Here is a 25,605-nt window from a genome sequence, read left to right as displayed (position 1 = left end):
ATTGGTTATACACTCATCTCAGTAAAATGACAAATTTGGTTGACTATACAAACCTCAACTTAACTGATTCTTGTTAGGAAATGAAAAATTGAAGCAATGATTTCATTAGCTTTTAATTGAATTACATTCATCTATTTATACGGAGAACAAAGCTGAAGCACAAAAGAAGTCGTTTACAACCTAGCCGCTATATGATAATGAAATGCTCACTTAAGCCTTAATATATTCTCCAACAAAACTAAGTACAAACCTGGAAGGCTGGAAAGCTTCCTACAATAAGCAAGTACCAGATCCTGCGGCAATGCTCGGCCCTTCGCTTTGAACTAACACCCCAACATAATACAAGGCTGGCCAGAACCAACATTAGCATAGATCTATAGCTCTATGTGTATGCGCCGCATTTCGGCTAGGAAGGTTGTGCTTGAACCCAAAGTCCGCCGTGCAAGAGCCCTTATGTCATCCCTGGTGCATTCACGCGATATCCGGCATAGCTCCCAAAGGGCTCCACCACTAATCATGTCTCTTGCATTTTCCTCTGAGAAAAGGGATTAAAAAAAAAAAAAAACAACAAAAAGTTTTGCATCTCTGCACCAATGAGGTAAAAACGAAAGACATCTACTAACTACTGTTTGCCAATTCTGATCTTCCTCATATAATGGAGTCCTTACCATGTTGTGCCAGGTGGCAGAGTGCAAGCTCAAGGTGACGTCTAATAGGTGAGGCTTCATTGTTGGCATTCTTTATGATCCATGGTAGTGCCCCGTCTTCTATCAGAAGGGATCGTCCAGTTTTGGTGCCTACAAGGGTGTCAGTATTATGATAGATACATACGAACAAATCGTAATGTCATATCGTTGTTAGTTGTAAAATTTAGTAAACAAAAAGATATGCTGCAGACTCCCATGTCAGAAATTGATAACTTTGTTGCACAAGGTTGAGTTGGGCACTCACCCTGAGTAGAAGATCTGGACTCACACTTGGCAAAATTGGCAAGTCCACGTGCAACTTGGGAAAGAACATCTGGATGCCTGGATCTCACCATTCCTAACAATGCCCTAATGCCACCTTCAGACCTTAGCCTTATCTGCAGTTTATCTGGGGAAAGAATAGTGTTATATTCTAATTCTAAGATTGGGACAAGGTCACTCAATTGGGTTATATTGCACAAGGACCAAACCACACTAAAAGATTGAATCCAATCAATTTGCTAGTCTAATCCATGGCCTTATAAAGGCATATGTTCTCTCTTATATTTTCAATGTGGACTCTTAATAAATAGATAAGTTCAGCACATTTATTAAGCAATAGAATAGACAGGAAACGAATACACCCAAAAACATAAGATGGGAAGGTTTCTATGAAATAAGAATGAACCACAGTATTAGATTTAGATGCCGACTAGAACAAGTACATAGAGATGTCTTGACTTAGAGCCTTAGATATTGGTATTTCCAACTCAAGAGTGTATATAAATGCCATCCTTTTTACTCTATTGAAAATTCATTTTCAAATTGTCTAACCATAAAAGTTAACCTTTTTAATGCAAATAAGCTTAGTAGCTTACCATTGCCACATAGATTTGCAATAGCTCCAGCAACCATTCGTAGAGTCTGAGGATCCTCAGCATCAGATGCAGTCATAGCCAGTAGACCAACCCCGCCTTGAGCCATAATAAGCTCCTGGTTTGCTTCTGCACAGACAAGAAAGAAATCTCTGAGATGACAAGCACTAAAGTCCAAAATAGAAAGTACAAACAAGAAACTGAAAGACTGTCAACCATGAAAAAAGTCCAAAAACAGTGAAAGTGAAAGAGAAACACATTCTCACCATTCATTGCAAGATTTGCAATTGCACCAGCTGCTATTCTGCGAATAGTTTCATCCTCAGAACTTCTAAGAAGAATCAGTAATGAAGACAGGCCACCAGCTTCAACTATTTTCTCCTGATTTGCTTCTGCAGAATGCAGGAAAAGCAGGACAGAATAATACAATCAGAAATAACTAAATATTCCAATGTCAAATTACACAAAAAAAAAAAGCATTTTATCTACCAAAATATATCTGTCAACAGATAGTAATAAATTAACTGAAAATACATTATCATTGTCCATGATGTATAAGTTCACCTCTGCAATTTAAAAATTGTAAGTACAACAATTAGAACAGAAATCAGCTTGTTTGTTTTTTATTAATTTAGAAGAAAACAACCTTCTCCTAGGATTTAGACAACCAATTTGCATCACCAGAAGTCAAGAGATGACTGAATAAATGAATAAAACAATAGTTAAACAAACTCTCCCTTCTTGTCCCTGTTATTTTGTTCTCACTCACTCTCTCAGTCTCTCTCTCTCTCTCTGTTCACTTCTGAAACAAGAAAATAAAATATTTCATGTAGCTTAAGCTAAATGAAAAGATATCCAGATCTTATTTTTTTATGGATGAGGTCATGAGGTGGAGTAAGATCACCTTCTGCTGCTAGGTTGGCAATTACTTTTACTGCATGAATCTGCACACAAGCATCTTCAGACTCAAGTAGTGACAAAATCTTGTGTAGTCCAACTGCACTTTGATTGGATAAAAATAGTGAAATGCACGAATATTTTGAACACATGTTTCAAATGGCATACAGTATAAAATTAAGTGAAACCTTGTTCATGGAGATTGGTGATTGCCCCTCTCTCCCCATTATTGCTATCTTTATATGGCAGATGTCTAAATGGAGACAGAGAATCTAGACCAGAAAGCAAACTGCCATTTCCATCTCTATCAGGATTGTTTCTAATCTATGAACGTGATGACAAAGTTAGCTAGCTTCATTTAAGTGGATTCAACAAAAATAAGAACCCAGCCCCTTCTATTTTGTGAAGTCAAGGATGGTACTGAAACCCAAATGCATTAGGAAGTAGAGAACCAATCTGATATTGAAAGTCGTAAAAGACCATACTTGACCAGTGTGCAAAGTCAGATGAGACAATTGGCTTTTCAAGATGTTCACTTCTTCTTCCAGCCTCTTTTTCTGACGAGTCTCTTCTTCCAGCACTTTTTGGAGGTTTACAATGTCAGAATTTCCACCTTTTAGCTACACAAGTAATAAATCACATTTATAATTGCGATCCTACAATCAAGGAATTGCAACACATGCAATCATTTGAGAAATTGGATCCTTTCATAAATTACTTCTGGTTCTGAAAACTTCATAATTTGATCTTTGAGCTTGTTGGTTTCTTCTTCTGCTGCTTTTCTTATTTTAATTTCATTATGTAGCAACTTCTTCAGCTCAGTCACTTCCTCAGTACAAAACCCCTTTTGGCCCTGCATGAAAACAATTAAGACATCTCAAACCAAATAGAGAAGAAAAGCAAATAAAGTTGTTCTGTTCAGAAAAGTGAAACAGATGGTGGAAGGAAATAGACACCCAGAAGTTTTCATAACAATCCTACCAAGAGAGAGAGGAAAAAAAAAAAAAATTAGACTAAGGTGAAAGAGAAATTTAGTCTACCAAAGAAATTTTATAATTATGGTTAGAGTAAGTTGAAAGAGGAGATCCGTGAACACCAACTTCCAATGGATATATTAATGAGTTGGACACAAGCTCTTTGACTAAAAGACGCACAAGAGAGCATTACCAACACCAATGTAAATGAAAAATACACAGCAATCATTCCAGTATTTGTTTATGAAAGATAATAATACAATGTTTTTAGGCTCTTGCATAATTCCTTTAGCTTCCTATATAAAAATAAACTTAAGTAACCAACATGAAAAACCTATATGCACCTTATGATAAACAGCATGTGAGATGCTCAAATATTCCCAATTCCTATCTACCCTACTCCAACTTTCTAACATTTTCTGTTCTTCAATCAGGCAAAAGGGGGGATATAATAGTAAAAGTACACCATGTTAGTAAGTTATAAAAGCAGACCACCTCTCCTAAATATGTTCCATCAGTGATACCATTGCTTGGATGCTGTTGTTGATTAAGCATCTTTTCTTCCAGCTTCTTAATTGATTCCATATATTCCATCTGGCATTTCAATTTCTCCTCCTGCAAGTCCAACATTAAATGTAAAATTAACCAAAGCAAATAGAAATGATATTGGGAAAGAGTTTAAATAAAATCCAACCAATGCAAGGCACTAGGCTTAAATAAAATAAACAACTAATATAGATACATCAATAACTAGATGGATGGATTTACAATTGAAGTTAATGCACAGAATTGACATTTTATATGGAAATATATTTACATATTTGACTTTTAAAGTAATTTATAAACTAGGATTCTGATTTCTCAGGGCACTATAAATTATGATAACATGTTAGTTATTACATGTATAATAAGGTCTTTGAACATCCCGATAAAGAAGTTCTCATGTCAAATGAGAGTAGTGGAAATGACCTTTAACTCTTCTGCATAATTCCTTTCAGCCTCAGAGATGTGCTTTTGTGCTTCTAACCTGATTTTCTTAACCTCATCCTCAAAAGACTTTTGCTGTCTTTCATTTTCAGCAATAAGTTTGTCAACTTGTACCTGAAGCCCTTTGCACAAACTTTTGTAATCACATTCCTCCTTAATTTTCAACACATTCTCCACCTTCATAGCCTGTATAAAATGGGAACCCAAAATTAGCAACAATTATCACCATTGCTTCAATGTCATGATATGCTGGTTACAATAAAGAAATCAATCATAACTAGCCACAAGATATGAAAAATGTTGACTACAACATTCTGTTCCAAGCAATACTCATAGTCTTGCAACTTACAAATAAACAACTAAAATCCAATAGCTCACCCTTTGTCCAAACAAAATAGTACTTGCTGTCTCAGCTCGATGGCATGATGATGGCCCAATGGTCACAACTAGTGATGTTCTTGATGTACCTGGAACAGAACATGAACAAGTACAATTTCCAAGGTAAGTTGGTGTTCCTGCCTCATTATTTTAGAGGAATCAATTAGGGTTTTCTTTTTGGGGAAAAGGAGAGTAAGTCACTAGTCCATTCAGTACAAATACAAGCTCACCTCCAAATGAATCTTTTAGTAATCGTGTAAGTTTTGAATCTCGGAATGGTACATGAGCACTATTTTCTGCCAAAGCATTTATGCACTTCCCTAATGCACTTAGTGAAAGATTGATAGATTTGGCTTCTTCTAAAACATGCCCTTCACTTCCTGGAAGATATCATAATGAAAATTCTCCCCCATTGTAAAGATTTTCAAATTGAGTAGCATGGACATCTAGACATTAGCATCAGATAATAAGCAACATATAAAGGCATTGTAGTTTCTAATTAAATCTAGACAATTCAGAGGCATACCTGATTTGAGCACTCGCTCAGAACCAGCAAGATCCACTAGAACTAGTTTGCCTTTCCTGAGCATGGGTGGCTTAAAATTCAGGGCCAGATGAGAAGAGACGTCGTATTCACCAGTCAAATCAGATTCTATTTCAGACACAGACTTCTTAATGTGCACCTATCCAATTCATGCATATACAGTAACTAGCAAATTTACATACATAAGAATGATTAATGCATTTGAATACCCAAAAAAAGTCATTTACCATGAGAATAGCATGACTACGAGAAGATTCTGTATTCATCCTTGTGTTAGCAGCATATCTATGACCTTCCCCCAACTGCAACAGTTCTAAAAAACTTTGATGGTCTCGGACCTCAACTACTGTTGCCCCTGGTAGGGAAATGTCACCACTTATTTGGTCTTCAATTATAGCAATATTATCATTTGCAGGATTAAGAAGGTCTTGGATTGTTTCCATATAAAGCTGCATAGACATGAAGAAAGAAATACTTTTATTACTAAAGAAAATTGAATTGACAGCAAACTTATCCAAAGATTTTGAAAGTACTCCATATGTGTAAACCTGCAAGTATGACACTGAAACTGAATCAGTCTCTAGGCATGTATTAGCAAGAATTTGTTCCATTGAGCGAACCATAATACCACGGGCAGAGGGGTCTTCTTCTCCAAGTTGTCCAAGAGTATAGGTTTTCCCAGTGCCAGTTTGACCATAAGCCATCACTGTCCCATTGTAACCCTCCAAGACACTCTATAGATGACCAGGAGATTAAATAGAAAAGGGAAAATATCAGTAAGAATTACTTCCTAAACAAATTTCAACCTGCATTTAAAAACTAAAAACCTTTAATAAGCAAAGCCTTCAATTTTTGAAAATATCATAAGAGACTTTATCCCTATAAATTACACTTCCTTCTTGTCCTTCTCTTTAGATCTTGGAAAATATTTTCATAAAAGAAAAAAAAATTGATTTTTCTAACCCTGCAAGTTTGAGGGGTTTAAAGGCAGCAAATTAAAGAATAAAGAATACAGACCTCCACAACAGGTTTTGCAACCACTTCATAGACACGCTTTTGTGATGCAGATTCAGTTAATATCTCATCAAACTCGTAGACATCCGTATCCCAGTTGTTCTTCCGAAGTTTCAATCTTTTCAGCTAGCCCATCAAAACAATGAAAGGCATCAATACCAGGCAATTTTCACAAATTAATTATTCATACAGTAAATGCAAAATTTAAGTTTTAACCAAATCAATCAAATATATGTTAGAACCTCTGGTTGCAGTTCCACACAATCAGCAAAATCTGCATCTGCTGCCAACTCCTCAGCATTTCGAGGTCTCAATCTTACAGCAACTCTAACTCTTCCAGAAACTATAAGGGACAAGAAAAATACATTTCATATTGAAAGTAACAAAATGACCATAATACTTATTTGAATATCAAACATCATTGCATCTTCAAATTAGTCAAACCCTCAAGAGATTCACACAAGTTGACAAAGTAACAAAGCGAATTAAGAGAAAGAAAAAGAGAGGACTAAAATAAAATACAAAAGAATTTATTCGTAGAAATTAATTATTAATTGAAAAATATGAGATTTCAGAAACCAAAACACATTGATTGTACAAGCAATAATGATAAAACTATTAAAATAATCAAAATACTCTTTACATTAGTCAAGTGTACATAGGAGTGTAAGTGAGAAATACACTGGTTTTTAGATGAAAAGTATTCAGGTAGGATGACTTCATCAATCTTTAATAACAAACTATTTTAGAATTTCAAAAGAAAAAAATCCAAAAAAAAAAAAAAAAAAGACTTAAAGTGTATTTTGCAATGTCATTGAATTCTTGTGTAGGTACACAAAATAATTGAAAGGATCTAAGGTAGATGCTAACAATAATTACCCATTAACTTGAATAAGTTTATGGAAAACATTGATTATGGTTATTTTTTACTGTTAAATTTGCATAATTCAAAGCTAAAGAGCTAATAATTTCAAAATTAGTCATATGTAATAACTAATAAGCAGGGACAAAAAGGCAGGATCCTCTGCTATAATCCATCACCAGTTACGGACCTCTCAACTAAAGTCGTTCAGTTTCACTAAGAATAGAATTCAAGGTACAACGGTTAAACGGATTTGTTGAATAGTTAAACCTACTACTTGCAAAGGCTAAAGCCAGTTATATATACGAATCAGTGTAGCCTTTTATGCATTGGAATTTCAAAATAACTGAGATCGGAAAGAATTCCAATTCCTTGATTTAAATAGATATGAAATTCGGAATACGCATTTGATAGCTAAAATTTCACAGAGCTACATTTCAAAAATAGATTACTCGTATGCTCAAATAAAGAAGTCCACTCATCACATTGTTGAATTACTAACGCAAGACATTTGCGCAGATGAATCACTGAAAAACGAGTGATAAGATCACGTAGCAAAAAAAGAAAAAGAAAAAAAACTCGAATAATGATAATAGAAGCTCGTGTTAAAAGTGAACATAGTTTCACATTGAAAAGTAAAGCACGATTATGACTTGATCTCAAGCACATTCTTCAAACAAAATGAAGTGGAGTTGTAAAAGTACCGGCATCAACAGCGACACCGAGAGTGGAGACGTTGCTACTGCGGCGGACATTAGAAGTTGACGACGGAAGCTTGGATTTGGAAGTTCTTAGATTAGATGACTTGTGATTGCCATTCCTGTAACCACCGCCAGAAGCCATCACCTCCACCTCTAAACAAAGGGAACGAGTATGCTTACAGTTTTCACGCACGAAATCGTGTATGTTATATATGGGGCCAGGAAGTGAATGAGTTCAAACATTAGGAGAGGGAGAGTGGGGTCCAGCCACAGTGAAAGGCAGATGCGGCGGTGGTTAGTGATCGTCAAATCTTTATAGAGCAAATACCAATTTTGATCCCAGGAGTATTAACAAAATGACAGTTTTGATCCACATGTTTAATTTCTATCAATTTTCATCTACGATTATAGTTTTAGTACCAATTTTCATCCACAACTATTGTTTTAGTGTCAAAGTTCATCACACTGGTCACCCCTTCGTTTAAGACATGTCGAAATATGAAATTAAGGGTAGCTTCATGCTTTTCAAATTAGGATCCCTATTTGAGCCTTTGCTCAGGAACAATCCATTTGGCTTTCAGCCACTTCCGAACCTTTAGTCCGGGAACAATCCATTCGGTCTTCAACCGACTTCCGAACCTTAGTCCGAGAACAATCCATTCGGCCTTCAGCCGACTTCCGAACCTTAGTCCGGGAACCACCCAATTGGCCTATAGCCAAAATGGGGGATCATGCAACACATAACACATATGAGCACGTAATAGCATATTGGGAGGGGAAAGACATATAAATAAACTTACGTGTGATCATTCACATACTAAGAATAGTCCTAAGGGTTCATACAACTTCCACCTAGGTCAACGGGTTACCAATTCAACTAGCATGCAACCCCTAAGCCTCATTTAACCTACAAATGGCACCCGAAATATCAAACTAGACTCAAGTACGACTAACGGGGTCCGTTGGGACACCATGGGGAACGGGGAACATCAAACGGGGAAGCCAAAGACCCGAGGTGGGGTACGGACCAGCGGGTAGCCGGTGGGTGGAGGGCCACCCGCCGACTGCCCGCCGGAGAACACTGTACCGGGTAACGGGTCGCCGACGGGCAGGCGGCTGCCCGCTGTCGGGCGGTGTTCTTCGGGCAGCGGGTAGGTGGCGGTTCCCCTACCCCCTACTGACTCTTTTATCGTATATTCGTTCCGGGAATCTTCGTGGAACCCGATACCATGCTTAGACACTTTAAACGCAATTAACGACACCACGTAGGCAATTAACGGATCGAAAGCAAGGATCACGTAGAACTCATCCTATTACGACTTCTAAACATAAACAACACCCGAACATGCGAATTCCCACCCAAATATATAAAGAACATCCCAACACAAATTCTCAATCCAACCTAGGGCTCTAATCCCACCCAAATCATCAAAATCATATTTTATCTTTAATGTCAAGAAATATCAAGATTCGTCAAGAATCATCATATCCAAATCAAGAACTTCTTTTCAACATCAAGATCATCAAGATTATCAAGAATACACATAAATCATCTTATCAATCATCAAGAATATATCACAAATAGCATAGGGGAATTAATCAAGACACAAGCATATAGGAGGAGGCCAAGAAAGGAGATTATAGCGAAGAAAATAGGTTTTGTTGAGACATGGGTTACCTCTTAGCCTTAATTATTTTCCTTGGCTATGAAGGGTTTTTCTTTAAGATTCCTCCTTTCTTGATTTCTCCTAGTGGAGTTCTTGGAACTTCTTGTGTGGTGAGAGATTATTGTGGTGTAAGATCTAGGTGCCTCTTATGTCTCTATTTATATATTTTAGGAGTCCTAATTAGGGTCTAAGTGGTATGAGTTTGCTAATTCTATTTCCTATAGGACTAGGGGGCTGGTTTTAGGGATAAGGGCCCATGGGCCATGGTGGACCCCTCTTTAGCTAATTAATGGATTTTAATTCCCTTTTTAGGGTGGGTGATAATTTAATTAATTTTATTTTAGGGGCCGTAACACGGGGTGTTACAGTTATTTTATACTATATTTCACCTCATTCTTAATCCCTTTTTACGCTCAATTCAAAGTGTTTTATTGGGTTTTCGAACTAAAAAATGTGTGTTATGCTTAGTTTTGCCCAAATGCACTTTCAAGAGAGGAAAGAGGAAAAGGTAGCAAAAGTCTATCAAAATGGAGAGAAAATGCATAAAAAGGAACACATGGAAGCATACTGGGAAGAAGACGCGCAAAAGGAGCAAAACCAGAAATCGTGGCGTGGAGGCAAAGCCACACCCCGCACAAGCGGTTGCACGCCCGTGCGTCGCCAGTGCATAAACACCCGTTGAAAGACGCCTCCCGTAAGGGCACTCTCTGCCAGTGCATTCGAAACCCTAATTTCCCACTATATATAGATCTTTTCTAGATTTTGTAAAAGGAGGAGGGAGCAGTCTGTGAATGGTAGCAGAGGCAGTGTAGATAGCTCTAATTTTAAGTTATTTTTATTTCTCTCTTGTTATTTACATGATCTAGTTCTAATATTGTTATTCCTATCTTATATTATCTTTTATCTTGTGTTTATCATCTTATCTTGTTAATCTTTACACTATTGAAGGTTTATTTCTTTGCCTATTTTTCATTTATTGTTGGATGATGTTTATTTTTTATATTCTTGTGATATTTATCTTTATTATGAGTGAGTAGTTTAGTGTAGGGATTGGATTGTGGTGTATATTGTATTTTATGCCTATTTGATGCCTATTATATAAGAGGGTTTGAAACTCATCTTAGGGTTCTTGTTCTTGTGAAATGCTTTTGTATTTTTGTGTTGATGGGTTTGTGCACAATCTTGTTAATACTTGTCTAGTATGAGATTTGGCAATTGTTCAAGCAAGGAGTCCACGAGTTAGCGTACCCATAGACTTGTCTCTCAACCGTCAAATTCTCTTAGACATCATCTCACGACCTTTAAGTTCACTTACGAGAGTAGAGAATAGTAAAGGTCAATATTGCTTGAGCCTAATGAGGGAGATTGATAGCGTCACGAGAGTGGGACAACCCCCGTATTCTGATTCGGCCTAACATTGGACCACGAGAGTGGCGTGTTGGTACACCAAGTTGGTGTTTGCAATCTTTGAACCCGAAGTTGAGTTTCATATCCCTTAATCGTTTGTCATGGCATAAAATCAATATATGTTCATTCCAATCCCTGCTTTGTTATTTTATTATTTTTTACCATTATCCTGCTTCTATCTAATTGCCTACTTAGCTTCCAATGAATGCTTCATCATTGTGCCTAGTCATTTCATCAGTTATGTCTAAACCCAATCCATGAGGACGATCTTAAACAAATTTATTTTTGTTTGTTCCGCAATCCACTATATTGAACTACAATCAGTGAACCCCAGTGGCACATGGAAGTATTTCCACCAAGTGAGGGTTAATATTGTTGAGTTTGTCTCATATATGGATTATGAATATGAGTTTGTCTCATACTAGGAGTAGGAGTGAAACGGGTAGACCCTTTGTACAGGGATTAGATGCCTATAAATATATTGGTTGTATCCCTAAGGGGTTGTGTCACCACAATCACCATCACTATGAATAAGAGTATTGTTTCACTCCCGTGGATGTAGGCACTTTGCCGAACCACGTAAATCTTGTCTTCTTTACCATTTACTGCCATTATTATTATTTCTTATTCTTGTTAATCTCAACAAATTGGTATCAGAGCATAGTTGAGATGGCTAGTTCAAGTACAAAATTCGAGGTATCAAAGTTTGATGGTATAGGGAATTTTGGGTTATGGCGGTCTAGGGTAAACGATTTGTTGGCATATCACGGCCTTCTGAAAATCATGAAGGCGGAAAAGTCAATTAATCTGGAAGAGGCTGATTGTAAGGAGTTGAAGAAGCAGGAAGCTGTGAACGTGGTTCAAGCCAATGACTCTTATTATAGTGAAGGTGATGTTCTAGCGGTAACAAGGAACAAGTTTGAACATTGTTTGGACTTGTTGGATGTTTCTAGATGCTAGATGAGAAGGTGGTGAAGGGCGCTGTAGTGTTGGGCAGCGCGGATACCAGGAGGGGACGCGAACCTGGTATGGGCCAGTATGACACTGGTATGAGTCAGGCTTGTTATGAGTCACGACTGGTATGAGCTGGGCTAATATGGCTTGGTGTTACGGATTGCTTGGGACGAAGCAGTTCATGAACATGCACGGGGAAACGTTTGATGCTGCGTGGTGCGTGTTACTAACCAGTGGCAATTACTGGTTAGTGGAGCATTGGGCAAGGCACACGGGTTTAGTGTGACTTTGCAGGGGCGCTGTTGTGTTGGGGCAGCGTGGATACCAGGAGGGGATATAGACCTGGTATGAGCCGGGCTTGTCATGAGTCACGGCTGGTATGCGCTGGGCTAATATGGCTTGGTGTGACGGATTGCTTGGGACGAAGCAGTTCGTGAACATGCATGTGGAAACGTTTGATGCTGCGTGGTGCGTGTTGTTGACCAGTGGCAATTGCTGGTTAGTGGAGCATTGGGCAAGGCACACGGGTTTAGTGTGACTTTGCAGGGGCGCTGTTGTGTTAGGGGCAGCGTGGATAGTAGGAGGGGACATGGACCTGGTATGGGCCAGATGCAGGAGATCAGCTAAACGGGACAGTACGCATGAGTCGCGGCTGGTATAACAGGTCGACGGCTGAGGGGCGAATGGCTTGAGACAAAGCGGTTCATGTACATGCTGGAAAACATTTGATGTTGCGTGGTGCATACGGCTGGCTAGTTGGGATGAGCGTGGTTGTTCTACCCATGTGTATATGTGAGATAAGTCTTTTTCTCCTAAGGGGCATAATTGTGAAGGTGGAGATGGTGAGATAAGTCTTTTCTCCTAAGGGACATATTTGCTAAGGTGGAGATTTGTTGAGTTATCTTTTTCTCCTAAAGAGCATATTTGCAAAGGTGGAGATATTCTTTTCTCATAAAGGGCATATATGTGAATGTAGAGATGGTGAGATAAGTTTTTTCTCCTAAAGAGCATATTCGTCAAAGTGGAGATTTGTTGAGTTATCTTTTCTCCTAAAGAGCATATTCGCCAAGGTGGAGATTGTTGAGTTTGTCTCATATATGGATTAGGAATATGAGTTTGTCTCATACTAGGAGTAGGAGTGAAACGGGTAGACCCTTTGTACAGGGATTAGATGCCTATAAATATATTGGTTGTATCCCTAAGGGGTTGTGTCACCACAATCACCATCACTATGAATAAGAGTATTGTTTCACTCCCGTGGATGTAGGCACTTTGCCGAACCACGTAAATCTTGTCTTCTTTACCCTTTACTGCCATTATTATTATTTCTTATTCTTGTTAATCTCAACAAATTTGGACATACATGTACTACTCACAAGATGCTTCTAATTCCTCAAATGTTTCTCTTGGTGATGTGTTTGCTCGTGTTCAATCTAAAAAGTTGGGTAAGAGGATATTAAGAGATAAAGAAGATGATTATACTCAGCACCAAAGCAAAGGATGATAAGTGCAACTATTGAGGGGGAAACACAAACCTTTGGAACTCCTGAGAATATTCTATTGGCCATTCAAGTTGGATTTTTCCCACAAAAACCTGGCTTGCTAGCAAACGTGACTAGTGAGAATTTCACTAAAGTGAATTGTGGAGTTTGTAAGGATGTGCTACCAACAGAGGAAGAAAACCAAGGTCGAGAAGTTGGAAATGTTGAGCAAACATGTTTCATACGAAGAGCATCTACAGTAGCTAAATAGAGATACAAGCACGCCAAAAAAAGTTTACTTTTGGGGGAATGTCTAATCCCCACATAGCAATCCCATCTTTGCCCTCCAATCTTTGCTCTTTGTATGAAACATGTTGGAAATGTTGATCAACAAATAGAGATGGATGCTCAAATTGCAACAAGCGTTCATATGGAGGACTTGCATGAGTATCTATATGAGAAAGACGAGAAATCATAATTGTAGATAAAGAGTTCCTTTCAAAGCTTGAAAGAGTTCAAAGTTGGAGAAACTGGAGAACAAGCAACTTTTACACAATAACACAATTGTTAAAGGAATCTCTTACATGAAACCTAAGGATGAATTTGCATTGACATGGCTTGGTACTAACTATATTCCAAAAGCCACAAGGATGAAATTCATAGACAAAGTCTATGTTCAAAAGATGGATAAGAAGGGCAAATAAAAGGTTGTGGCTGAAGAATAAGAACTCACACCCCAAGTAGTTGAGAAAATTTTCCAGAAAGATCTTCAAAAGGATTTAGAGTTAATTCCAGCAATGGTCCTCTAACTATTGTGATTTTTCAAAATTGGTCATCGTCTTTTAATTTGGAAGAAAAAGACACTTGACTTTCAGCCCCTACTCTAATGGCTAACAAACTGAAGGTTAACGGACTGGAACAAATATGAAAATCAAGTGTCTTTTTTCGTCCAAATTAAAAGACAATGACCAATTTTGGATAATCACAATAGTCGGAGGACCATTGCTGGAATTAACTCAAAGGATTTAACTGAATCTAGGTTGTTTGGAGTTGTTTTTGTTGGAGAAACCTCCACTTCTAGTCAAGGAGTTGCAAGGATGAATGTTTCATCACATGTCTGAGAGGTAGAAGTACTGAAAGGTGAAACCAGAAGAGTGGAAGGCTCGGAAAGTGCTATGGCGGTGGATGCCCCGAAAAGTTGAACACCGCATGGTAAAAAAGAATCAGCAATGGAAGGTGAAGACCGCACAGTTGATGTACCAGAAGGTACCATCCAAGAGGTAGCAAGACCGGATGGTGACTCTTGGGACCGACAAGTAGAAACTACTCGAGAGGTTGCAACACTGGGTAGTACTGATCAATTGTCTTTTGATCCGGAAGGTCTAGCTCTTAACATTCAGGATTAGCAAAGTGATATTTCGATCAACACATAACCAATTGTTGAAACCCCTACTACTCAAATTCCAACTCTTGTAGGTACTCAACAAATGAAATAGAAGAAATGGCAGCAAGTTGAGATGTTTCACATATCTCAACAAAGTTAAAGAATGGAAGCACCAGTTGATGATCAATAAAACTAAAGTGTAATTAAAAAGATACGACGTCGTTTTTGTTTAGTCTATACTGCTACATGAACTATGGTCCACAGAAATTTGTCGTTTAGTTGACCACTTGGTCCTATGACGAGTTGTTATTGCATAGACCATAGTATACATAAAAATTGGCAAATTATGTTGTGCATCCGTATGCACCATGCACCATGCATGGTGCATACGAATGCAAAAACGACGTCGTTTTATTAAAAACGCGTGTCTCCCTTTTAAAAAAAATTCAGGTTCAATTCCCAGCAATAATATATGAACTGAAATTCCAGAATCGATGAACTATAATTCCAGAATCTATGAACTAAAATTCCAGAATCTAATCTATGAACTAAAAATTCCAGAATGAATGAACTAAAATTTCAGAATCTATGAACTAAAATTTCAGAATCGATGAACTACAATTCCAGAATCGATGAACTATAATTCCAGAATCGATAAACTAAAATTCCATAATCTATGAATTAAAATTCTAGAATGAATGAACAACATAATGTTGTTGCTGGGAATCGAACTTGAATTTTTTTTTTTAGGGGAGACGCGCGTTTTTAATAAAACGACGTCGTTGTGCATGGTGCATACGGATGCACAATATAACTACTCATAAAAATTTGCCCCGACGGCGGACACGGTCATTTATAATTTTGCACGGCACATTTATTTTGTGAGTAACAGCCCAACATATTGATTGGTACAAATAAGCCACTTACATAATGTTGAGTGGCGGTGGGATCGCTTTCGCCTTTCGCCTTTCTACTCCAACAATCAATCAGTGACATTGTGGTGGAAAGTGGAAATTGGGAAGGACCGAAGCAAAATCCAAAGAGATGGGAGGCAAAGACGCCATGGCCACTACCCCGAGAATCCTCAATAGCACTACCACAAAAATCTCCGCAGATTTATCCCCAAGTTCCCTCCATCATCTCGATGGCTTCTTGCGCTCCATGGGAGTTTACTGGACTAGCTTTCCCTCTGAATACCAAGCCAAGGACTCTTTCTCTCACCTCACTCGCGGCATCCTCAAAGTCCAACACATCCACCCCGGCAAACTCACCTGCCTCCTCGTCGTCAAACCTGCTATCTTGGTAATTACCTAACCTACCGCTAAATTGAGAGATCAAACCCATTTCCCGCTACATTTCTCTTAATTTCTTCTTCTGCTCAACTCGTATGTTTAAGTAAATTATAATTATAATTATAGTTATGCACTTATGCCACACGATCTTTTCCTGATTTTTAAAATATTGAATTTTAGTGGTGACTCTAGCGACAAAATTGTGATGGAAAACTAGAATTGAGATTGAAACAGTTCCTCTTTTTATTCTTCTAAGATGTCTGCTGTATCTGCGCTAAAAATGATATATTTGCATCGAATTCGTGTTTGGATCCCGGAAAACCCAAAATTGTATCAGCAGTGTGAAAAACTAGTTTAAGCTGTTAAAGATTGTTGTTATTAACAATAACAATGATAGGAAAGTAAGGAAAGCAAGATTTACGTGGCTACGTTTCTTTTATTAATTGTGATGACGATACAACACAAGCAATGTATTTATTGGCATCTACTCTTGTATCATGGGCCAGACCTAATCTGCTCTACTCTTATTCCTTATATGGGACAAACTCATATTCCAAACAAATTTCTATTCCATGTGACAAACTCAACAAAGATTCCCCTCCCCTTCCCTAAATGATGCTGCAGTGGCTGACCTCAGGGTACTAGTAGTTTCTGATAAGTGGCTATATCATTGTCTGATCAGGCACTATGTAGGTTGAAAAGTTCCAGTAGACTCCCAGGACACATTGAACTGCCTAGTAAATTAGAGAGAAGAATATAAATGGAATAAATTTTATGCATCCACCAGATGAAACCTGCCTACTATCTTTTTTTTTTTTTTGTCTGCGTTGACATCCACATATCTTAATTCAATGCAATTTCAGAATGCTTTTGGTGGGATGCACGGGGGTGCAGTTGGTTCCATAGCTGAGAGAGTGGCAATTGCGTGTGCTAAAACAGTTGCGGGAAAGGACAAAGAGCTATTTCTTGGAGAATTAAGCATGTCTTATCTCTCAGCTGCTCCTCCTAATGTTAGTCTTTCTTGGATTGGGATAGGATTTCATCTTTATATCTATACATATTTCTGAGTTCCTCCAAAATTAAAAGTGCTGTGTTTTCCAGGCAGAAGTGTTGGTTCATGGGTCTGTCATTAGGAGTGGAAGGAACTTAACTGTAGTTGCTATGGAGTTTAGATTGAAGGACTCCGAGAAATTGGTTTACATTTCTCGGGCAACCTTGTATCACACACCAGTGGCAAGTTTGTGAATCACCAACTTCTGGCTCATGGTAAGTTTGTTGTGCTCTAGCAGATTAACTTTGCTACTATACACAGTTGCTATTTCCAGATTTTGTCTAATTTACCTTTTTTGCTTAGTTGTGGTTCTTCATATGTTTTGTTTTGTCTTTTTAATCTATAGATGAGGGGTATTTGGGTAGTTTAAAAGACACTAGCCTACACGCCTAGCCATTGTTATTCTTTTTGGTGACAAGGGAAACCCGCAGTGTGCACTGGGTAAACCCCACCTTGTGACCCTTGTCGGCAAAGGACCACAAGGAACCATAATTGACTGGCTCAAACCAAAAGAGTTGGGAGTTGAACTCGTGACCTTGTGGTTACAAATTTGTATCCTTAGCCATCTTGGCTGGGACCTAGCCATTGTTATTCTTGCTACTTGAACAGATGGCAATTGTTTCAGATCTGTGATCTCTTCATCATAGATTGTAAGTTCATTAGGCTAAATAATTTAAGTATGCTTAGTAGTCAACCCTAAAAGCGACTGATCTTTCTTCAAACCGAAGTCTTGAAGAAACCATTTCATAGATATCAACTCTCTGGGAATGTCTAATAAACGCATGTAATTTGGAGGGCATTTGATGAAAACCACAGCAAAGCACATTCTTGCTGCAACACTGGATAGCATACTGCACAGTGCACAGTGCACAGTGATATATTTACGTCGTTTGACTCAGACGTTCAGTTGAGAGTTGAGACTCCTAATTGTAAATCTTTTTTTGTGTACGAACAGGATTGAATGATCTGACTTGAGGACTTACTGGCTTATGAATGTTAATAGGGGCACAAGTAACACGGAGACTTTGTTATAGTGGTTATTGGTTGATGATTTTCTTGGTGTATTTAAGACAAAATTAATGTAGTACATCTTATACCTACTGATTACAGTACAGTATTCAAATCCATGAATATTTGGTGGCAGTTAATACAGGCAAACATGATTTGTTGTGCCTAAAGGTATTATTATTATTATTCTACAACAAACATTGATGTAGAAGTGAAGAAACAACCTAGTGGCACAGTGAGGCTATTTCAGAAGAATCCAGTGGAGTGGGGTGATTCAGGCCAATGTACCAAGCCCATGCTCACTTCTAACCATTGTTATACCATGGACCAGGATTCATATTGCATTGTGAACCCAGATACAAAAATTCTATACCTTCAGTTAACACATTATGTACCTACAGTTAATAGTTTCTGTACATGTAAAAAATTAATTTGATAATTGCTGACATATAATATAATAGTTACAGGTACAGAAACTATTAACTGCATGTACAAAATGTGTCAACTATAGATACAGAATCTGAAGGTTATTTTTAAACTAGGGTCTACAATGCAAGGTAGACTCTGGTCCGTGGTGTAATTTGTCCACTTCTAAACAAATAACCAATTAATTTGTCATTCTTTTTATATGAGCATGCTGATGGTAAAGAATGAAAAAGACAATAACATTTTTAATCCTAGAGTTCTGGTAAGTAATTGATCGATCTCTTACTAATTCAAAGTGTCAAAGTATTGAAGTAATTAGTTTGGTTCGCATGAGTGGTCGTGCACTTTCATTCCTTGAACGGTATTAGGAGTTTAAAATCCTCTCTTGTATGAAAAATTAAGATATTGTTTACCAAAATGTAAAAATGGATGATTTTCTGGAAAATATAGAACTAAAGAAGTGGAGAATAGAAAATAGGAAACTTGTTTACTAAAATAATATTGTCAATTGCCTAACTCCTCTCCATTCTCTAACTTCATGTATAAATTAAAAAAAAAAAAAAAACATGGATGAATAGTTCTAAGTATGCGGAAGGTCGACGGTTCAAGTCCTACTGGACGTGCAATTGCTTTAGCTCTTCACAATTTCTTTTTCTCTTCTTAAGTTCTATTGCACATAGGTTATTAATTTATTTTTATTATTATTATTATTATTATTATTATTATGCGCACATATTATTATTATTATTATTATTATTATTATTATTATTATTATTATTATTATTTATTGTACAAATGTTATATGGGATGACTATATTTAATGATGTTTTGCGTATTTTGTTGTCTAATCAAATTATGATTGAAATAATTGTAATGTGATGAAACAAATTATAAAATTATTTAGTATTAGTGTATTGAACTTATTAATATTAGTGTATAAAATTATTTAGTATTTAGAGAGAGAGAGAGAGAGAGAGAGATAGAGAGAGAAATAAAAAAAAATGGAGGAATGGGGAATCAAAATTAAAAAAAACTGAAGAAATGAAAAAATGGAAGAATGGAGAAGGAAAATTGGAGAAATAGAAAAACAGAGAAATGAAGTAAATGATCCTTAATATGTCCAGCACTTTGTCCCTTAATTGGATCAGTCTAGTGCAAACAGAGATTATTAGTATGATACAGACTTAAATATGTCTCCTATAGTTAGAATCTACTCAAGAAAGACACATCGTGGTCTAACAAAAAAGAAAGTTTCAATTTAAAACTTAAAACAAGATATGATATTGGGGGATTCAGCCCTAGCCCTAATAATCCTCAACTTTTGAAGCCAAAAAGAAATTGAATCAACAAAATGTCTATATAGCAAACACTTTGGGGGTTCAGCCCTAGCCCCTAAAGGGGGGGTTCAATTTCTCTGATTGAAAAATTCAAATTCCACACTGTTGGCTATGGTTATTTTCAACTCAACTCAGGTGTAAACTGGAAAGAAGATGACAACAGGGGGCTGCCTCCCTGCCTGCCTTTGAAAATGATATTCAAAACAACCTTTCATTCAAAAGAAGCAACTAAGATCCTATTGGTCAATGGCAGGCATCTCCTCAACTCGGTTGCAACCTCGGCACATTTCATCTCATCCAATCATGCCATGTGCACTTCAAACTTACCTCCCCTCACGAGAATATTGCGTTAACAAATGTCTCCGCATCGAATGGTTGGAGGTCATCTATGCCTTCACCAACGCCTACAAACTTTACGGGAATACCTAGCTCATCTACTACACTGACCTGTAAGCACAAGCAGTTAAAGTTGTTTATTTAGAACCGATAGTAATTGTCATTTATTAAAAGACGGCAGAATAAAGAACAGTAACTATACCACACAACCACCTCTAGCAGAACCATCAAGTTTTGTCAATATGAAACCAGTTACTCCAACAACCTAGCATTGGAAGGTAGCCCAAACATTCAAATATTTTAAAGGTGACTTTAATAAGGAACACATATCTCCATGTATAAACAGAGAAAGATAAAAATGAATATTTCCTAGGGATGGCAATTTGCCCCGATCGCCCGCCCTGGGGAAAATTTTCGGGAAACGGGGATGGGGACTGTGGGAATGTGTGTAATTCCCTGTCGGGGATGGGGATACCCCGCCCCGTTCCCGAATAATTATTATAATTTAAAAAATTATATATAGATATAGATACTGGTTCAAATGCAGACAGGGCTTTCCGTGCGGCCGTGCGGATTGCACTATTAGGTGTGCATAAATGCACCATATTGTGTTCGGAAACACACCAGAATGAAATGCACAAATGCACCATATTGTGTTCAGAAACACACCTGAATGAAATGCACAAATGCACCACAAAATGCACCACACACCACAAATGTGCACCATAGACTTTTAAGTATTTTGAATATTTCTAGGAGTTGACCGGGGACAAGGATGGGGATTATTTCTAATTCCCCGTCAGGGATGGGGTCGGGGATGGGGAGTAACTCCCAGCCCCCGCCCCCGCCCCGTTGCCATCCCTATTATTGCCTGCCACCAGGGCGACCAAAAGTGGAACACGAGATTTTCAACCAGAAAATAAATGATATAGTTGAATATAAAGAAAAAATTGAAATAGCAAGCTCCAAAAGGAAGTCTGAAGCAGCACAAAAAGAAGTCAATCAAATAAACAAAAACGCAAAACATACAAAAATGACAAAGTCCGAAACATTACCTCATTAAACTCTCTTGCTTGTGGGAGCATATTTAAACCTGTTGTTCCGTCTAGCACTAGCAAAATTTCCTACAAATCACGTGAAACATTTCTCTAGTAACTACTTCAACCACTCTTAAGCATAGAAAAATTTATTTAATCATAAATAAGAAGAGAATGCACTCATATGATAAAGTGGAATACAAAAGATGATGGCTTACATTGGGTGCCCCGGGAACAATTTTACTAACAGTTTTCTTACATGCAACCAGTTCTTCCATCAGGCTATAATTAGTGTGCAAACCTGCTCAAACAATCAAAACCTCGCTGAATATTCAATGTTGTAAGTCGGGAAGTTACAAGTTACTGCATCTAACTCAACTTACGTCCAGATGTGTCGCATAAAACGATATCAACGCCTTGTTCCTTCCCTCTTTTAACAGCCTGTGAAAGAACTACTCAGGGAGAACTTCAAACTCGTGTTAGCAATTCACAAAGAAAATATAAAAACCTATATCCATACCTGATGATGCTTTGGCTTTCTCCGTCTCAGCAACGACAATCTCACAGCCTGTCCTCTCAGCCCAAATCTCCAGTTGATCACTAGCAGCTGCTCTAAACGTATCACCAGCGGCCAGTAATATCTAGCAATAATTTCAAAGCAAAAGAAAAGTGAGAAATGAAGTCAATTATAGGCTTTCTTCCTTCATAATATACGAACATGTCAAGGCACATAATGCATCTAATGGAGAAGAAAGGAAAGGGAAATGTCTCATCCAACCTTTGCTCCTTCGTTCTTCAATCTATTGGCCAGCTTTCCTGCATCAGAAAGAAAACACTTAAACCACCTCCCATTGATATACTTCTAGAACGTTTAAACTTTCGGGTAAAGGAAGATTCCATTTGCTTTATACACAATACATCTTTCAAGAGTGTCTCTTGGGCAATGTAGAACTAAGGAAAAGTTTTTCTATTTCTAAGGAAATGACCCTCTATTTATGCTTTCCTGGTAATTGCTAGTTTAGTAGATTAAAACATGAAAACAAACACAGCATATTTGTCAAACATCTTTTCTTCCTTTAGCAAAACAAAACTATGCATTGTGTTGCCAACAATATCGTTAGGCCATTGTGTTGTCAAACATAACCATTTTGTCTTACCAAGAGATGTTGTCTTCCCACCTCCATTGACGCCCACAATCATGATTACAGCAGGTTTCCTGTTAAATTGTAATGACAATACTTCAACTCTAAACTCAATGAAATCTAAAGAAACCAAAGATTTTGATGCAATTTAAACCTGAATCCTAGTTGAAGCTCTGTTTTAGGTGCCTTAGTTAGAAGTTCCAAGATACTCCTCTTCAAAGCATCCTATACACCATCAAAATTGCATTCACCATGTCATTCATTGCTTCCCCATTACCCAAGCAAAGATTTAAAACTTTTGATTTGTTAATGCATATGGGCCAAACCATACTAAAAGACTGAATTCAATCAATTAGCTAGTCTAACCCATAGCGAGCCAAACCACATTGAATCCAATTAATTAGTTAGTCTAACTCATAGCCTTATAAACCCATACGTTCTCTCTTATTTTATCAACATGGGACTCTTAACATGATTAAAGGATAACTACCACATCTATATTCATTTATAAACAGCTGAGGTCAGAGATAAGCATTAGAAATTATAATAAAATAAATTTAAAAAAAAAAATGGTGGGGAAACTACTTTGATCTCACTTCCTGTTTTTAGCCTGCCAGCATATATATCATCTCGCAAACTCTCAACAATCTTTATAGTAATCCTTGGCCCAAAATCAGACACCAGCAAAGCCTACAACCACAAGGTAAAAAGGCAAAGACAATTATTTCAACTCTCAACGCTTCCATAGTACAAAAAATGCAATTATATAAACACAGCAGAGCAAAGTAACGAATGCCCAGACACTAAGCCTATAAATGAATAGAATTCCACATCAAGGTGTTTCTAAGTAACCAATAATAGTTTTTTTTTCCTATTCTCCTAAAAATTTCACAGAGAAAAAGAGCTTGAATTTTATGGCACCTCTTCGAGCTCATCGAGAACGCGGTCGGTGTCGGAGAGGTTCCAGTAGAGGAGGAGCTCGTCAATGACGGCCAAGTTATTTCTAGTTTTGGAAAATCCAGAGAAAAGTTTGTCGACGTCGTTCTTTGCTTTCTCTTTGATCAGTCTACCGAGTTTCTGGAAGAACCCAGTCTGACCGGCCGAGCATTCGAAGCTAGATCGGCATGGGCGGGTAGATTTTGGTAGATTGAGAAAGAAAGCGGCGCCGTAGCTTGGCGGCGTTAATGGTGTTTTGGAAGGGAAGTGGCGGAGAGACGAAGAAGATAGCAGAGAAGCCATTTGCTAAGCTTTGGAAGCAGAAGCCAAGATGCAAGTGTGTAACGGATAAAGTAAGCAAGCGACGTCGTATAGGTTTTTTTTTTTTTTTTTTTTTTTAATAGTGCAATTAGACCACTATTTTTTTTGGTAAGGAATAATGGTCAAATAGGCCACTTAACTGCACACAATAATATAATTAGGCCAATGAACTTAAAAAATAATAATTGGGACTCTAAACTAACTAATTTCTTTCAATTTGTCCAATTTACAAGTATTTCCAGTTTTTAATAGGTTATCCCTCCACCTAGAATGCATATGTGGCATTTTAAAAAAAAAATAATTTATTTTTGAATTAATTTTTTAATGTTTAATAAATAAAAATTAAAATAATTTAATTTGCTAATTTTTTAAAAACTAACGATGATTTTCAATGTAAAATTCACGTTCTTGGCCACGATTAATTGAACTATTGGTATATTTGGCAGTAATTGAATTGTTTTAATACTATATACATTAGTAGCACTGTTTTCTTCTTTCTTTCTTTCTTCTTCTTAAAAAAACAGTTGTTAGATGGAAAAAGTAAAACATTTTAAGCATATCTAATTTGAAAAAGGATAAATGAAATATTTAAACCCCTTGTCACTATATCGGCATCAACATCGTTCTAGAATAGTTAGAATACAAAATAAGTACACCATTATAGCAACAAGACCATTTCTAAGTACATAGCAAAACACAAAAAGGTTGCATTCAACAACCAAACTCCAAAATACTTTTCATAAGATACCGACCATCCTGAGTACTAATGAGTTTCCAAAATTCTAGCAATACACATAAAATCTGCACTTCAATATTATAACATTCTGACATTTTCAACAAAAAATCTGCACTTTAAATATGGACTTTACAGTCTGCCCCTAGCCACAACACCTGTGTTCTTCCTTTCCCGATAAATTACATGTTCTCCTGGTTGTCCAGATTACATAATACAATGAAAAAATCGATTCCCAAACATGTTTAGGTCATAACAATTATATTATAATATTAGAATGCTTAGTTGAAATATTTCATAAAAAATGACTTACATTGAATATGACTGCTCCAGTATTAGGATTTGTATAAATACCCAATCCACCACCAAAAGACCTAGAAGTTGATGTTGTGGCTGTAGTAGTAGGGGGTGGACCTTGACCTCTAGTACTTGGACAATTTGTTTTGGAATGACCTTGTTGTTTGCATATAGAACATGTCATAATCCTGCCTTGTCGTGACATCTTTCCAACAGGAGGCTCATTAGGCTCACGAGTTCTTTTCTTCTTTGGCCCATACCCGTCATTGTCCTCGGTGCATGGGCTTGGATTTCTTCATCATTAGTTTTAGGCCAACTAAGTTCTCCATTCAAAGGTTGAATTGTGTAACTATAGATTGTTTTGTAAACTTCTTTGGAGTAGCAATCATTAATGAATTCTTCTGGATCTCTACCATTATCAAAAATTGCACACAAAGCATGAGGGTAGGGTATACCAGTTAGATCCCAACTTCTACATGAACAACTTCTTCCTTGTAACTTAACTTTAAATTGTTGTCTCCCTTTCTTGATCTCATAACCATCATCTCCATTGAAGTCAACGTGCCACCCAATGCTCTCCATTATGTTTTTTCATCAATCTTGGTCCAAAATTCCCTGGCCATTTCTCCAAAGCTTGTCTTTTGGTTGCAATTCTTGTCATCATGGCAACTCTTATATCCTTTAACAATGGGATGATTGGCTTTGACAATTGTTCCATTGAATGCTTCACACATATTATTGTTAATTGAATCACACTTTGATTCTGGCCTAATGAATGCCTTACACCAATATTTAGCAGGATAATTGGACAAATTATCTCTAGCTTGGACATCGTTCTTCTCCAATTGCTCAACCATGAATTTGAATTTGTCCTCAGT

The 25,605-nt window shown here is 37.3% G+C and overlaps 3 protein-coding genes across 4 annotated transcripts; 1 reads left to right on the top strand and 2 right to left on the bottom strand.

Annotated features, from left to right (window-relative positions):
* Positions 1–76: 76 nt before the first annotated feature.
* LOC109149055 (kinesin-like protein KIN-UB) lies at positions 77–8,089 on the bottom strand. The gene is made up of 19 exons (XM_019296679.1): positions 7,922–8,089; positions 6,598–6,698; positions 6,359–6,481; positions 5,890–6,075; positions 5,569–5,790; positions 5,324–5,480; positions 5,028–5,177; positions 4,798–4,886; positions 4,402–4,605; positions 3,928–4,047; positions 3,177–3,311; positions 2,944–3,078; positions 2,647–2,782; positions 2,466–2,558; positions 1,828–1,953; positions 1,565–1,690; positions 952–1,095; positions 669–797; positions 77–535 (listed from the first exon to the last, which is right to left on the bottom strand). The coding sequence occupies exons 1-19, from the start codon at positions 8,058–8,060 to the stop codon at positions 375–377; spliced, it is 2,676 nt and encodes an 891-aa protein (XP_019152224.1). The 5' UTR covers positions 8,061–8,089; the 3' UTR covers positions 77–374.
* Positions 8,090–15,723: 7,634 nt separating this feature from the next.
* LOC109149059 (acyl-coenzyme A thioesterase 13) lies at positions 15,724–18,556 on the top strand. Its single transcript, XM_019296686.1, has 4 exons — positions 15,724–16,113; positions 16,967–17,113; positions 17,205–17,369; positions 18,110–18,556. Exons 1-3 carry the CDS (start codon positions 15,856–15,858, stop codon positions 17,346–17,348), a joined length of 549 nt encoding a protein of 182 aa, XP_019152231.1. The 5' UTR covers positions 15,724–15,855; the 3' UTR covers positions 17,349–17,369; positions 18,110–18,556.
* Positions 18,557–19,866: 1,310 nt separating this feature from the next.
* On the bottom strand, positions 19,867–23,722 carry LOC109149057 (cell division protein FtsY homolog, chloroplastic). Of its 2 annotated transcripts, XM_019296683.1 has the most exons (11): positions 23,362–23,720; positions 23,026–23,130; positions 22,595–22,665; positions 22,456–22,514; positions 22,077–22,114; positions 21,819–21,939; positions 21,682–21,750; positions 21,517–21,599; positions 21,317–21,385; positions 20,464–20,526; positions 19,867–20,372 (listed from the first exon to the last, which is right to left on the bottom strand). In XM_019296683.1, exons 1-11 carry the CDS (start codon positions 23,677–23,679, stop codon positions 20,259–20,261), a joined length of 1,110 nt encoding a protein of 369 aa, XP_019152228.1. In that variant the 5' UTR covers positions 23,680–23,720; the 3' UTR covers positions 19,867–20,258. The 2 variants fall into 2 exon arrangements, with proteins under 2 accessions (XP_019152228.1, XP_019152229.1); XM_019296684.1 differs by lacking the exon at positions 20,464–20,526 and having other exon boundaries at positions 23,362–23,722.
* Positions 23,723–25,605: the final 1,883 nt, after the last annotated feature.

The sequence above is a fragment of the Ipomoea nil genome, unplaced genomic scaffold (genome assembly GCF_001879475.1).
Source record: "Ipomoea nil cultivar Tokyo-kokei standard unplaced genomic scaffold, Asagao_1.1 scaffold2149, whole genome shotgun sequence".
Lineage (NCBI taxonomy): Eukaryota > Viridiplantae > Streptophyta > Magnoliopsida > Solanales > Convolvulaceae > Ipomoea > Ipomoea nil.
The sequence above is the reverse complement of the archived record's forward strand: the minus strand, read 5'-3'. Positions and strand labels throughout refer to the sequence as shown.